This window comes from Petaurus breviceps, unplaced genomic scaffold (genome assembly GCF_028583685.1).
Source record: "Petaurus breviceps papuanus isolate PSGF00001 unplaced genomic scaffold, PetGlider_PUasm1.0 90294, whole genome shotgun sequence".
Classification (NCBI taxonomy): Eukaryota; Metazoa; Chordata; class Mammalia; order Diprotodontia; family Petauridae; genus Petaurus; species Petaurus breviceps.
This window is the reverse complement of record NW_027187208.1, coordinates 162,549-176,261: the sequence shown is the minus strand read 5'-3', so window position 1 is coordinate 176,261 and position 13,713 is coordinate 162,549. Positions and strand designations below refer to the sequence as shown.

The following is a 13,713-nucleotide window of genomic DNA, read 5'->3' as shown; positions in this document are numbered from 1 at the left end:
TTACTGTATAAGAATGACCTGGTACTGTAAGAATAATCTCTTCAATATGAAAGTTCAAAAAGGTTGGAAGCTTTAAAGGAAAGCAGGGGGCAATCAAAGCAAACATACAGAAAGTTTCGGGTTTTCTTTTAAATTAGAGAAAAGAAGAAGATCCAAGAAGGTACAGGGGCATTATGCTGGTGGATAGGAGGATAATAGTCACAGAGCAAAGACAGGGCTGCTCCATTGGTGTTTTGCTGCTGCTTCTCTGCAAACAAGAATGATCTTTATACCGAAATATTAGGGCAAGAAATGATTACCAGAGCTTTGATACCCATGAGAAATACGGAGACAATAAGGAAGCACTGAGTTTCCCCTGATACTGAAACAGTTACCTAAAGAGAGTACAGAAATACTCTGAAGGATATAAGAAAGAAAGATTAGAGAAGAGGCAGTCAGAAGAAGGAAAAATCTTGCCCAATGTTTCCAAACAGGTGATAAAGTCTGTAAACTATATATGTGAGTTTAACATTAATTCCTAGGGGAATTCTAGAATGTATTCCTTAAGAGAGGATTACTGAACATGTAGAGAACAAAATACTGATTGCAAAGAGGCATAAGGCATGCACATGTGTACAGAGGCATACATATATGCACATATACATGCATTCATATACAAGCATTCATGCTTGCTTATACATCTATGTTTATATGCATATATGCTTACATGCATGATCATTGGTTTTATGTGTCCATGTATATTTGCATACATGCATGCACACAAACATATGTACATATACTCACATTGTATGTTGGGTATGCATACATAATCTTTGTGATAACTATTTCCCTTTTTCAGGTTCTATATATACACATATGTAGGTATATATAGGTATATGTGTGTATATTTATATGTATATACTGATAGCCAGAGATTGTATTAATGAGTATGGGTATAGATATATGCTCAAGCATACTCTTTGATGCTGTTTTAATAGAAAAGATACAAAGGTGGGAATAAGTAATTGATTAAGAATAGGTTGAATGGCTGAACTCTATGAATTATTGTTTATGATTTGACTGACTGGACAGGAAGTGGACAGAATAACTCCATGGGACCATCTGATTGGCCTTGTGCTGAGGAAATTTGTATGAGATTGGATAAATGAATAGGTGGCATGTTTATCAAACTTGCAGCTGCTATGAAACCAAGAGGTATAAGTAATGTACTGAATGAAGATGAAATTGTCAAGATATTAAGGGACGCCCTGTTTTCCATAGCTAAGACCCAGCAAGCAATATTGGGTATATGAATGAGAGTAGTGTGAGGAAAAGTTGGAAGAAGAGGCACAGAACCAGACTGTGGAGGACTTTCGTGTTGTCAGATGGAGGTGATACTTTTCTTGATGGGCAATGAAGGGTCTGAACCTCAGGTTTTTGAGGAGAAGAATTAGATGATCAGAAGAATTCACTAATAAACATCCTCCTACTAAGGTGTGAAGGGAAGGTTTGAGTGATGAAAAGCATGAGCAGGAAGGAAATTAAGAATGTCAGTGCAGGAGTCTGGGTAAGAGGAAAAAGAAGCCCAGGCCTCAAATAAACACAGTGGATAGGAGACAGAAGGGAAAGATTCATCCCCCTCCTAAGAACAGGAGAGAACATTTTTATTTCCCAGCAGATGTTTTCCTTGATTTTGACTCTATTAACATGGGTATAGTTCCAAATTGCTCTCCAAAATGTTTGGACCAGTTCACAGCTCCCTCATTTTACCTAACAGTGTCCCAATTTTCCAACATTCCCTACCATATTTATAATTTTCATTTTCTGTCATATTAGCTAATCTGATAGTTGTGGGGTAGTACCTCATTTATTTTAATTTGCATTTCTCTACTCAATAGTTATGTAGAACATTTTAATGACGACAGATAGCTTTGATTATTTTATCTGAAAACTACCTGTTTATATCCTTTGACCATTTATTATTTGAGAAATGACTTGTAATCCTATAAATTTGACTCAGTTCTCATTATATTTGAGGACATATTGCAAATGTATTAATTTTTCTTATTTGTATGTCTAGAACTTAACACAGTGCTTGGCATATAATAGGTGCTTAATAAATATTTATTGACTAATTATTGACTGAAAACAAAATAAAGACCTCTTTCAGATATTCGAAAGTTATTTTCTCTTCAATAATGGCTGCCTGTGAAACTTGCTAAATTTGTTAATTATTTAGACTAGTTTTTAGTTTATTCTCTAGGATTCTGTAAAGTATACCATCATATCATTTGCAAAAAAATGATAGGCTTTTTTCCCTCAATTCCTTTAGTTTCTTTTTCTTCCTTTATTGCTTTGATTGACATTTCAAGCACACTATTAGTGTTGACAATGGGCATCCTTACTTCCCCACTGATGTTATTGGGAAGTCTTCCAGCTTATTCCCATTGCAAATAGTGCTTGTTGATGGTTTTAGATAGATCCTACTTATCATCTTAAGAAAAGTACCATTTTAAAGTGCACAGCAGAGAACAAAAGAAAACTTACACAGCAATAAAGATGGACAGCTCTCAACACAATGTGTCATATATATTATATAGACTTTCTTGAAATGGAAATTTATTGCTGTATATTTTGAATCCTCTCTCACATTTTGCTGTGCATATGGCAATGCTTTTATTTCTTTCCTTATTTTGCATTATTTTAGTTTTAGTATGTAAGATGTTTCTTTTTTCTTATTTTATATGTAACTTTAAAATAAAAAAATGTGAAAAAAAGCTCCATTTATTTCTATGTTCTCTGGTGTTTTTATTTGGAATGAGTGTTGCATTATATCAAAAGTTTTTTTCTGCCTCTATTAAGAGAATCATATGCTTTCTATTGATTTTGTTATTGAAATGGTTAATTATAGTGAGAGTTTTAGTGATATTAAACCAGCCCTGCATTCCGGGTATAAATCCTGCCTGGTCATAGTGTATAATCCTTGTGCTATATTGCTGTAATCTTCTTGCCATTATTTTACTCAAAATTTTTGCAATTGGGGTGGCTAGGTGGCGCAGTGAGTGGAGCACCAGCCCTGGAGCCAGGAGGACCTGAGTTCAAATCCAGCCCCAGACACTTAATATACTTACTAGCTGTGTGACCTTGGGCAAGTCACTTAACCCCAATTGCCCTCCAAAAAAAAAGGCAAAAAAAATTTTTTTTTGCAATAATATTCATTAGGGAAACTGGTCTATAGTTTTCTCCTCCTGATTTAGGAATCATCACCATAATTGTGCCATAAAAAAAAAAGCAAAATTGGGGGTGGCCAGGTGGTGCGGTTAGTAAGAGCGCTGGCCCTGGAGTTGGGAGAGCCGGGATCGGTTCTGGCCTCAGATATTTATCACCCATACAAAATAACTGGCCATGTAACCTTGAGCAAGTTACTTAACCCCAATTGCTTAAAAAAAAATTGGTAGGACTCCTTGTTGGCCTAGTTTCCCAAATACTTTATATAGTATTAGAATTATATACTACTAGAATTAAGTCCCAAGCTTCTTGTATTGTGAGTACATGGTCTTTCTGCTGACCTGTGCTGTGGGGTTCACTGATGGCCGGTGTCATTTGTGGGGAGGTACATGGCCTTGCTGCTGTCCTATCTTGGGACTTGGGGTCTCATTGCTGGCTTGCTGGATTGTGATTAGCTTCTGGTTTGCACAGATGCCACCTTCTCTTGACTGCACTGCCCTTTTACCTCAGTTAGACTTTTCCTACTGACTTTTTAAGTTGCGCTGGAATGGAAAATTATTTAACCCCATCTTTTTTTTTTAAGGTTCTCCAGTTTCTGAATTCATTTTGAGGTATTATTTTATGCTTGTTTGGAAGTGAATTTGGGAGAGTACAGCCAAAATCTTGCTTAACTCTGGCATCTTGGCTCAGTCCTCCCCCCAGTTCCCACATTTAGAAACATTCATTCTTAATCTTGCAACCATGGATCAATTTAGAAGAATTTTTATCAATTAAAATCTCCCTGGGACATTATTTGACATAAATTTCATCTCTATCATCAAAGGAGAGTTTTACCTGAATTCATATGTAAAATATCTAGGGGCAAGAGGTGGCAGAAGAGAAAGGAATGGGTTATTAAAGGAAACAACAAGTCATGTTGAAGAGAACAAAAGGAGATAATATGCAAAGTGGTGGACAATTCACAGTCCTGTGTTATGGGAATACAAGGACCTACATTTTGAATAGGATAGAATCCCTATGTCTTTAACACTGATAATCAAGCAGACAATGTAGGGACTCTCATAGAGGGTGTGTAGAGTGTGTTTTCCTGTGTGATGTCAGAGTGATAAAGTGATGTTGGAGACAGAAGGGTTGAGCTCTGTCCTGAGAAAAGAATTTCACAAGTGGAAGGGACTAACAAATTTCCCTGAGTTTAGTTCAGCTGATGAGTTCATCAACATTAGCATCACAGGATGTGAAGTCACCATAAGCAGGCAGATTGAGCTCATATCTGTGGTACAATTTTCTATTTCAGACTAATGATCTCCTCAAGATTCCTCTCCCCTGAGAACTGAGAGAAGGTGAATATTACTACGAGTGCGAATACTAATACCTAATATTTATACAGCATTTTCGGTTTCTCAGAGTATTTTACAAATTTTATCTACTGTGGTCTAGACAAAAATCCTTTGAGGTAGGTGTTAATATTATTACCCTCATTTTACAAATGATAATACTGTGGTAGTTTGAGGTTAAGTAAATTACCCAACCTTATAGAACAACTAAGCACAAAATGTCATCTTCACAAGGAGGCAGTTTGAGTTCAAATCTCTGGTACAATTTATTTCATAGTAGTGATTTCTTCAAGATTCCTTTCCCCTGAGAGAAGAGAGAAGGTGAACACATGTAACAACCATAATAATAACAAATACAACAATGAATAATTATATCTAATATTTATATGGCATTTTAAGATACACAAATCATTTTACAAAAAATATTTTGTGATCTTCACAAAAATCCTGGGGGCAGGTGTTATTATTACCCCTATTTTACAAATGGTTTTTCTTAGGCAAACTGAGGTGAAGTGAATTGCTCTGCTTCATGTAGCTACTATGTATCTGAGGCAGAATTTTTACTGAGATCTACTAGATTCCAAGGCCCAGAACTCCATCTGCTGTATTTTTTCAGAAATTTATTGGAATGGAAGCTTAATTCTATCCCACAGAGCCAAAGAGTACTTGGGGACTTGAGAGTCACTGAAGATTAGAACAAAAGGTCTACAAGCTGGAAAACAGGCAGCTAAGAAGGCAGAGATGTGAACCAGCCAGGAAGTTGGCTTCCTAAATTGCAATTGCAATGCGAAAATAGAATTAAGTGAATAAAAATAGACAAACATGCTGACCAACAACAGTATGGTTTGGGTAGCTTTGGTCTCAGGGGAGCTACTTGGAGTGAGATTATTGCCATGAATATACTGAACTCTCTGGTGGTGTCTGTACAAGACAAAAACCCCACTGGTTCCCACGATAATTCCTACACATAAAATATCAGGAAGGGAGATTATGAAAACATATAGTGTTACAGTAAAGGACCTATCAGATGTAGCATAACAATAAATTAAATCAATGCTTTCAGTGATGTTTTTGATTCCTGTTTGAGCTTTGACATTTAAAAGAACAAAGCAATATGTCAGCAGATGAAAAGTCCAGCACAAGGAACAGAATGGAACAATGCACTTTGGGATTCTAGCTTTGATTTCTCCCCACCTGGAGCTTCTAGGACTTAAAGTGATGACTTGGAAGCCACTGAGGAAGCAGGTGGTGCAGAGAGAAAGACCCCGGGCTACTCGGTGAATGCATAACACCAATTTACATCCTATATCATCCAAGAAATTGTTGAGCCCCAATGCAGCCATTGTCTGAGGGATCCCTTTGGAGAGAAGCACCAAAACATTGACCAAGGCCAAGTGGGAAAGAAGCAAGTCTGTGGGCCTCAACCTGGGACCAATGAAGAAGGTGGTGCTATAAAGGCCCAGGAGGAAGGAGTTCCCAAGGCTCCCCAAACCAGTCTGAAACAGAAAAAGGAACCCCAATATCGTGTCACTAGAAGTCATTTTCTTTTCGTTGATAGGAGATAAATAGCTGTCAAAACCAATAGATCCTTTCTTGTTCAGAAATATAAGGAATAGAAGATATTTCCTGAGGTGAGGGAGACACTTTGCTTGATACATCACCATGAACCATTCCATCTAAAAGAATATGAAGAGAATATCTCTTTTACTGCTGTCTGATGGATCATTGAGAGGATATTATTAATTAGAAAGCTTCTTATGTCTTTTTTGCTCTTTATCTCTAGAAGATTGTTATTTGAAACATTGAGCTTGAATTCTCCTTTGGTGAAATAGTTAAATTATATAATCCCTACAAGGTGCTAGCAAATTCCTTAGTACCTAGAAGGAACCAGTATCTAGAAAGCATCACAGTAGGCAATAAATACTAAAAAATTAAATACATACAGTGATAGTGAGAATAGTTACATATGTGATGTTATGAATTCTAACCATCTCAAATGTTAGATTTCATAACCCTGTATCTAACAGGATTCATGTTTGTGTCTTTGAACATGATGGCAGTTGGAGCAGGAGATGCTCACTCTGTCATCCTGGGGACGCTGGGGTGCTTGCTGCTACAGTAGAGAATAGAACAAGTGAGGGATGGGATAGGATGGAGGGAAATATAGTCAGTCTTCCACAATATATCCACTATGGAATTGTTTTGCATAACTACACATGCACACCTATATTGAAGTGCTTATCTTCCCTGTAGGGTAGGTGACAAGGGAGGAAGGGAAAGAATCTGGAATTCAAAGTTGTATAATCAAACGTTTAAAAAAATTGTCATTGTTATTTTTTACATGCAACTAAATAAAATATTCAGGCACTGGGGTATGGAGATCCATCTTGCCATACCAGAAAGTCAGAAGGGGAAATGGGGGAGGATATAGGAGAGAGCAGATTGGTGTAGGAGGTATACAGTGGGATTGTTGTTTTGGGGTGGTGGTAGGGGAAAGATGGGGAGAAAATTTGTAGCTCAAAATCTTGTGGAAATGAATGATATAAACTAAAAATAAACATAACATTCAATTTAGAAAAAGAATGAGAGGGTAAATCATATAAATAATAAATAACTTCATACAAGAGAATGAAAATAATGAGAGAACATACTAGAACTTATGGGATATAGCAAAGGTGGTTCATAGGGGAAGCTTTATATCTCTCAATGCTTATGTGAATAAAATAGAGAAAGAAGAGATCAAAAAATTTTGCATGTAACTAAAAAAAGTTAGAAAAAGAACAAATTAAAAATCCCCAATTAAATAGCAAATTAGACATTCTGAAAACCAAAGGAGAGATTACTAAAACTGAAATTAAGAAAACTACTGAACTAATAAATAAAACTAAGTGATGGGTATTTTTAAATAATAAAATAGATAAAACTTTTGTTAGTTTGATTTAAAAAAGAAAGAAGAAAACAAAATTATCAGTATCAGAAATGAAAAGGGTGAATTCACCTCAATGGAGAGGATATTAAAATAATAATTAGGGATTATTTTGCTCAGTTGTATGCCAATAAATTTGACAATCTTAATGAAATGGAAAAATATTTACAAAAATATAAATTGACCAGGTTAACAGAAGAGAAAATAAAAATTCTTCAATAATATAATTTCACAAAAGAGAAATTGAACAAGGCATCAATGAACTCCCTGGGACAAAATCTCCAGGGTCAGATGGATTTACAAGTGAATTCTACCAAATATTTAAAAACAATTAATTCCAATACTAAATGGACAATTTTCCACATCAGCTTTTTCCCATGTGATTTTTCACATTGCCTTCTATTTTTTCATTTGTATCTGTTTAATAGTATCTTAATTTCTCATAAAGTCATTAGCTTTCATTTGCTCTGATCTAATTCTGAAGGAATTATTCTCTTCAGTGACCTTTTGAGATTCTTTTTTCTTCTGGCAAATTCAGCTTTTTAAGGTGTTCTTCTCCTCATTACCTTCTTATGCCTCTTTTGCCCTTTGAGTTTATCTATTTTTTTAAGGTTTTATTTTCTTCAGTCAGGTTGTTGACTCTCTTTTCATGATTTTCTTGGATCGTTCTCATTTCTCTTCCCAATTTTTCCTCCACTTCTCTTACTTGATTTTTCAAAATCCTTCTTGAGGTCCTCCATGGCCTATAACCAGTTCATTTTTTTTGGAAGCTTGGTGCAGGTGTTCTGGCTTCATTGTCTTCCCCCCATTCCATGCTTTGATCCTTTTTGTCCCCAAAAAAGGAATCTAAATTTGTATTGCTGTACTTGCTTTGCTTGTTCATGTTACCACTCAATTCCTTGACTTGTGAACTTTTTGCCACAGTAGAACTCTGCTTCCAGAGGGGAGAGCTTTGTCCCTAATTGCTGGGGTTTTCACAGATGCCTGATGAGGGTGCCATCTGTACAACCCCCACACTCTCTGGCTCACTGTTCCCACACCTCAGGACCACCATCCAGGACTGGTATCCAGGTCTAGGTAGGTTAAGGCAAGAGAAATTACCCTATGAATGGTTGCTTGGCCTCCCTACAATCTGAAGGCCAGCATCTCTGAAGTAGCCATGTGGGGGTGATTGTATGGCCACCACACCTCAACCATTTATAGCTTGGGGGGCAGGGGCCAGACTAGCTCCTCCAACGCCACCTCTCCCCCCCCCCCCCCCAGTAACAACAGAATTCTACACTGACCTCTCACTTTGTCTTTGGCATTTATGGGTTGATTATTCTAGAAACCACCACTGCTGCTGGTGATCCACTCTTCCAGTCTGCAGCAGCTAGTCGGGGCCACCCTGGGGCTCAAACTGCAGGGTCACACACAGCTGGTCTCAGCTCCTACACTCTACAATGAACCCTTCCTGTCCACATGCTGGGCTGCCTTCAGCAGGATATTTTTTCTCTCTCTCACTTTGTGGGTTCTGCAGCTCTAAAATTTGTTTGGAGATACATTTTATAGATATTTTAGGTGATTATAGGGGGAGCCACAAACTTTTCCTGCTTCTGTGCCACAATCTTGGCTCTGCTAGTCTACCTTAACCCCTCATTCTTTAGGATTAGATTATTTAGTTTCAAAATAATTTGTAGTCTATCTTTTCATGACCATTTTAAAATGTAATTTTTATTGCACCATAATCTGAAGAAAGGATGCATTTAATATTTTTGTGTTTCTGCATTAAATTGTGAGGTTTTTATGTCCTAGCATATGATCATTTTTTTGTGTAGGACACATGTACCATGGAGAAAAAGTTATATTCCTTTCTATTCCCCATTCAGTTTTCCCCAGAGGTCTACAATATTTAATTTTTCTAAAATTTATTCACCTCTTTAACTTCTTGTTTATTTTATGGATAGTTTTGTCTGGTTTTGAGATGGGTAGGTCGAGGTGCCCCACTAGTATAGTTTTGCTCTCTGCTTCTCTAACTCCTTTAACTTCTCTGAGATTTTGGATGCTGTACCACTTGGTACGTAATTGTTTAGTAATGATATTACTTCATTGTCTCTGTTGCCTTTTAGAAGGAGACAGTTTTTTTCCTTATCTCTTATAGTTAGATCTATTTTCACTTTTGCTTTCTCAGAGATCGGAATTGTTACCCCTCCTTTTTTTTTTACTTCAGTTGATGCAAAATATATTCTACTCCAACTTTTGCCTTTACTCTCTGTTTATCCCTCTGTTTCAAATGCATTTTTTGGTAAACAACACATTGTAGGATAATGGTTTTTAATCCATTCTGCTATCAACTTCTGTTTTATGGGAGATTTAATCCCATTCCCATTCATATTTATGATTACTATCTGTGTCTTTTTCTCCATCCTATTTCCCCTCTATGTTTTTTCTTCTATCTTCTCCCTTTGCCTCCTCACTAGAATTTTGTTTTTGACCACTGCCTCCCTCAATCTTCCCTCCCTTCTATCATCCTCTTCTTGTTTCTTCCCTTTTTCCCTTATTACTTCTTCCCTCCCATCTAACCACCCCCACCCTTTTCTTTCCCCATTCCCCTCTCATTGCCTTTAGGCCAAGTTAGATTTCTATACCTGCATATGTTATTCCCTCCTTGAGGTAAATCCAATGAGAGTATAAGGTTCAAACAGAGCTCATCTCCCTCCCTTCTTTCCCTCTATTGTAATATGTTTTTGTGTCTATTCATTTGACGCAATTTACCCTTTGCTGCTTCCCCCTTTACTATGCTCCCATTACAATCCTTTTTCACCCCTTAATCAGTCAATTTTAACCCATACTCTCTTTCTATTTATATCTCTTCTAAATGTCATAATAAATATACAGTTCTCATGAGGTAAAAGTACCATCTTCCCATGTAGGGATGTAAACAGGTTGCCCTGATTGAATCACATGTTGTTTTTTTCTTATCTGTTTAACTATTGAATCTTGTATTTAAAGATCAAATTTTCTGTTGAGCTCTGGTCTTTTAATCAGGAAGCTTTGGAATTCCCCTATTTCATTGAATGTCAATGTCCTTACCTGAAAGATTACGCTCAATTTTACTGGGAAGTTGATCCTTTGTTGTAATTCAAGCCCCTCTTTGCCTTATGGAATATCATATTCCAAGCTCTCTGAACTTTTGATATAGAGGTTGCAAGGTCCTGCATAATCCTGACTGTGGTTCCATGTAATAATAATGAGAATTTGAAGATCTTCTTTGCTCTTTAATCACAAGGAGCTTATGTTGGAAACAGTTTGCTTAACAGGTAGAGCAGAGCTGAGAAGAAGCTTGGAGTGAGAGAAGTTAGAGCTGGAGGGAGGAGAGGATGCAGGCAAGGAGACAGCTAGGTATGGTGTGGTTTCCTGTTGTGGTATAGTATATTAACTTCTTTCTTGCTATGATGGATTCAGTTTTCTGGTGTTGGGATTTGGTTTTCTGGTTTGGGCATTCGGCTTTCTGTTTTCTGAATAAATGTTTTGCTTCTGTCTTAAATATGGAGAGTCTCTTACATTTTGTGATTCAGAACTATGCCAGCATATTCATAGTCATCGGCACTGCTGTGAATATTGCATTGGCACTGCATTCCTGATATTTTAATTGTTTTTTTTTCTGGATACTTGCAGAATTTTCTCCTTAACCTATTAATTCTGGAATTTGGCTAAGCTAATCCTTGGCATTTTCAATTTGGTATCACTTTCAGGAGGTGCTTGTTGAATTCTTTTACTGACTATTTTACCTTCTGGTTCTGAGATATCAGGGCAATTTTCCTTGATGATTCCTTGAAAGATGCTGTCCAGGTTCTTTTTTTGGTTTTATCATGGACATGTCAGTTGTTTTTCCAATGAGGTATTTTATGTTTTCTTCTATTTTTTCAGTCTTTTGATTTTGTTTGACTGATTCTTCATGTCTCATAGAATCATTAGCTTCCACTTGCTGAATTTTAATTTTTAACAAATTGCTATCTTCAGTTAGTTATTGTACCTTTTTCATTTTGCCAATTCTGCTTTTAAAGGAGTTGTTTTTTTCAGTGTACTTTCACCCCATTTGTCAATTGTATTTTTAAAAGAATTGTTCAATTTTTCTACCATCACTCTAAGTTGACCTTTAAAATCCTTTTTGAGGAATTTCAAAAAGGTCTTTGGGGCTTGAAATAAGTTAATTTTCCCCTTTGAATTTTCAGATGTAGATGTATTGACAATCCTGTCCTTTTCTGAATTTATGTTCTAATCTTCAGTGTCCCCATAGTAAAAATCTATGGTCTTATTTTTTTTCTATGATGCTTTTTGTTCATGGTGCTTGCATTTTTCCTGTTTTTTAAAGTTGATCTGTGCTTCTTAGTCACAGGGGGCACTCTCATATGATGCTTGTGCTGGAGAGTAGGCGCCTGCCTACTGGCTTTGTTCTCAGATGCTGGCAACTAGACTCTGTAGAGGCTGTAACTTATTTGGTACTGAGTTGGAGCTTCTTGTGGTGGCTGGTGTGTGCAGAGGCCAGGTGGGGTTTCTCTGCATTTCCCAGGGTTACACTGAAATTCACAGGTTGTGGTGTAGGGGTGGGGGTAGTCTGGTCACTTGAGGTTATCTCCTCACCTCAAGCTGTGCTAGAGTATGGGTAGGCTCAGCTGTTGGTGGACACCAATCCAATGGCACAATTGCTGACTCTCTGCATGAGTATCTGTGGTTTTCCTTGGCTGTGCCAAGTCATGCAGAAATCCTGCAGGTGGCACTTGCCTGCTGCACCAACCTGATGCTTAGGATCACCTTTTGGTCCACTGAGGTGGGGCTTGTCACTAGCTTCCCTCGATGCCTCCTAGCCTACACTTGTCCCCTTCAGCCAAAGCAAGAGGGACCTTTATTATTAATCACTCTAGCCTCATGAGCTAAAAGACTCCTACACACCATCTTTCTGCTGGCTACACTGTTAGAGGATTTTCTCTGGAGAAGTATTTTCTGGGTTTTTAAAGGATAATAAAGGATGGAGAGAGCAACTTACTGGTTATTCTGCCATCTTGGCTCCTGGAACTCCTGAGTAATCATTTTTTATAAAGCTCCAATTATTCCTATACCCTCTAGTATTTTTAAGATGAGTGGGTGTTAAATTTCATCAAAAGCCTTTTCTTTATCTGTTGAGATAATCATATAATTTCTATTGGTTTTGTTATTAATATGGTCAATTATGCTGACAGATTTGCTAATGCTGAACCAGTGCTGAATTCTTGGTTTAAATCCTACCTGGTCATAGTATATGATTCTTGTGATATATTTATGCAATAGCCTTGCTACTATTTTTTTTAATGTTTAAAATAATATTCCTTTGGAAAACTGGTCTGCAGTTTTCCTTCTCTGTTTTTGATCTTCCTGGTATAGATATTCCCACCATATTTCTGCATTAAAAGGAACTTTGTATGACACGTGCATGGTCTATTTTTCCAAATAGTTTATATAGCATTTGAATTTTGTAGTATTAAAGCTAAGTCCCAATTTGCTTATGTTGGGGTTACAAGGAATCACTGCTGGCTTGCACAGGGGACTAACTGCTAAATGATTCAGGGGATTCCATGCCATTGCTGTCTCCCTGTCCCAGGATTTGGGACCTCACTGTTGTCTTGCCTGAGAGCTGCCTGTACTAAACTAATGAAAAATTGTTTGACCCCATTCCTTTTTTGGTTCTGCTATTCTAGAGTTTATTTTGCAATGTTATTTTATACTTGTTTGAAGATGAATTTGGGAGAGTTTAGGTGAGTTTCTGCTTTAATCTACTACCTTGGATTCTGCTTTAATCTACTTCTTACTCTTCCAACCATGAACCTATTTGGAAGTGTTTCTGTCAATTGAAATTTCCCTGAGATGTTATTTGAAATAAATTTCATCTCTATGACCAAGGAATATTCACCATATAAGAGTTTTTTTTTTACCTGAGTTTATATGCTTTATTATATTAAATATCTGGGGAAGAGGGGAAATGGAAAGGACTGGAAAAAGAGAGGTATAGGTGGTAAAAAAATAAACAATTTCTGTTGAAGGACACAAAAGGGGAGAAGATGAGGAATGCTAGGGACTTCATAATTCCATGTTGTAAGAACATAAGGAACTATTTCTTGAAAAGTATAAAATCTTTAAGTCTTTAGCACTAACAGTCAAGCAGACAATATAAGGCCTTGCGCAGAGGTTGTAGAGAGTGCACTCTCCTGTGTTACGTCAGATTGATAAAGT

The 13,713-nt window shown here is 37.0% G+C and overlaps 1 protein-coding gene across 1 annotated transcript; it reads right to left on the bottom strand.

Moving 5' to 3' along the window:
- Nucleotides 1-5,161: 5,161 nt before the first annotated feature.
- LOC138176890 (vomeronasal type-1 receptor 1-like) lies at nucleotides 5,162-6,082 on the bottom strand. The gene has a single exon (XM_069107825.1). The coding sequence runs from the start codon at nucleotides 6,080-6,082 to the stop codon at nucleotides 5,162-5,164; it is 921 nt and encodes a 306-aa protein (XP_068963926.1).
- Nucleotides 6,083-13,713: the final 7,631 nt, after the last annotated feature.

What these genes read in the sequence shown, in the direction of transcription:
- LOC138176890 (XM_069107825.1), bottom strand. Translation starts at nt 6,082, where the DNA reads ATGACTTCTAGTGACACGATATTGGGGTTCCTTTTTCTGTTTCAGACT.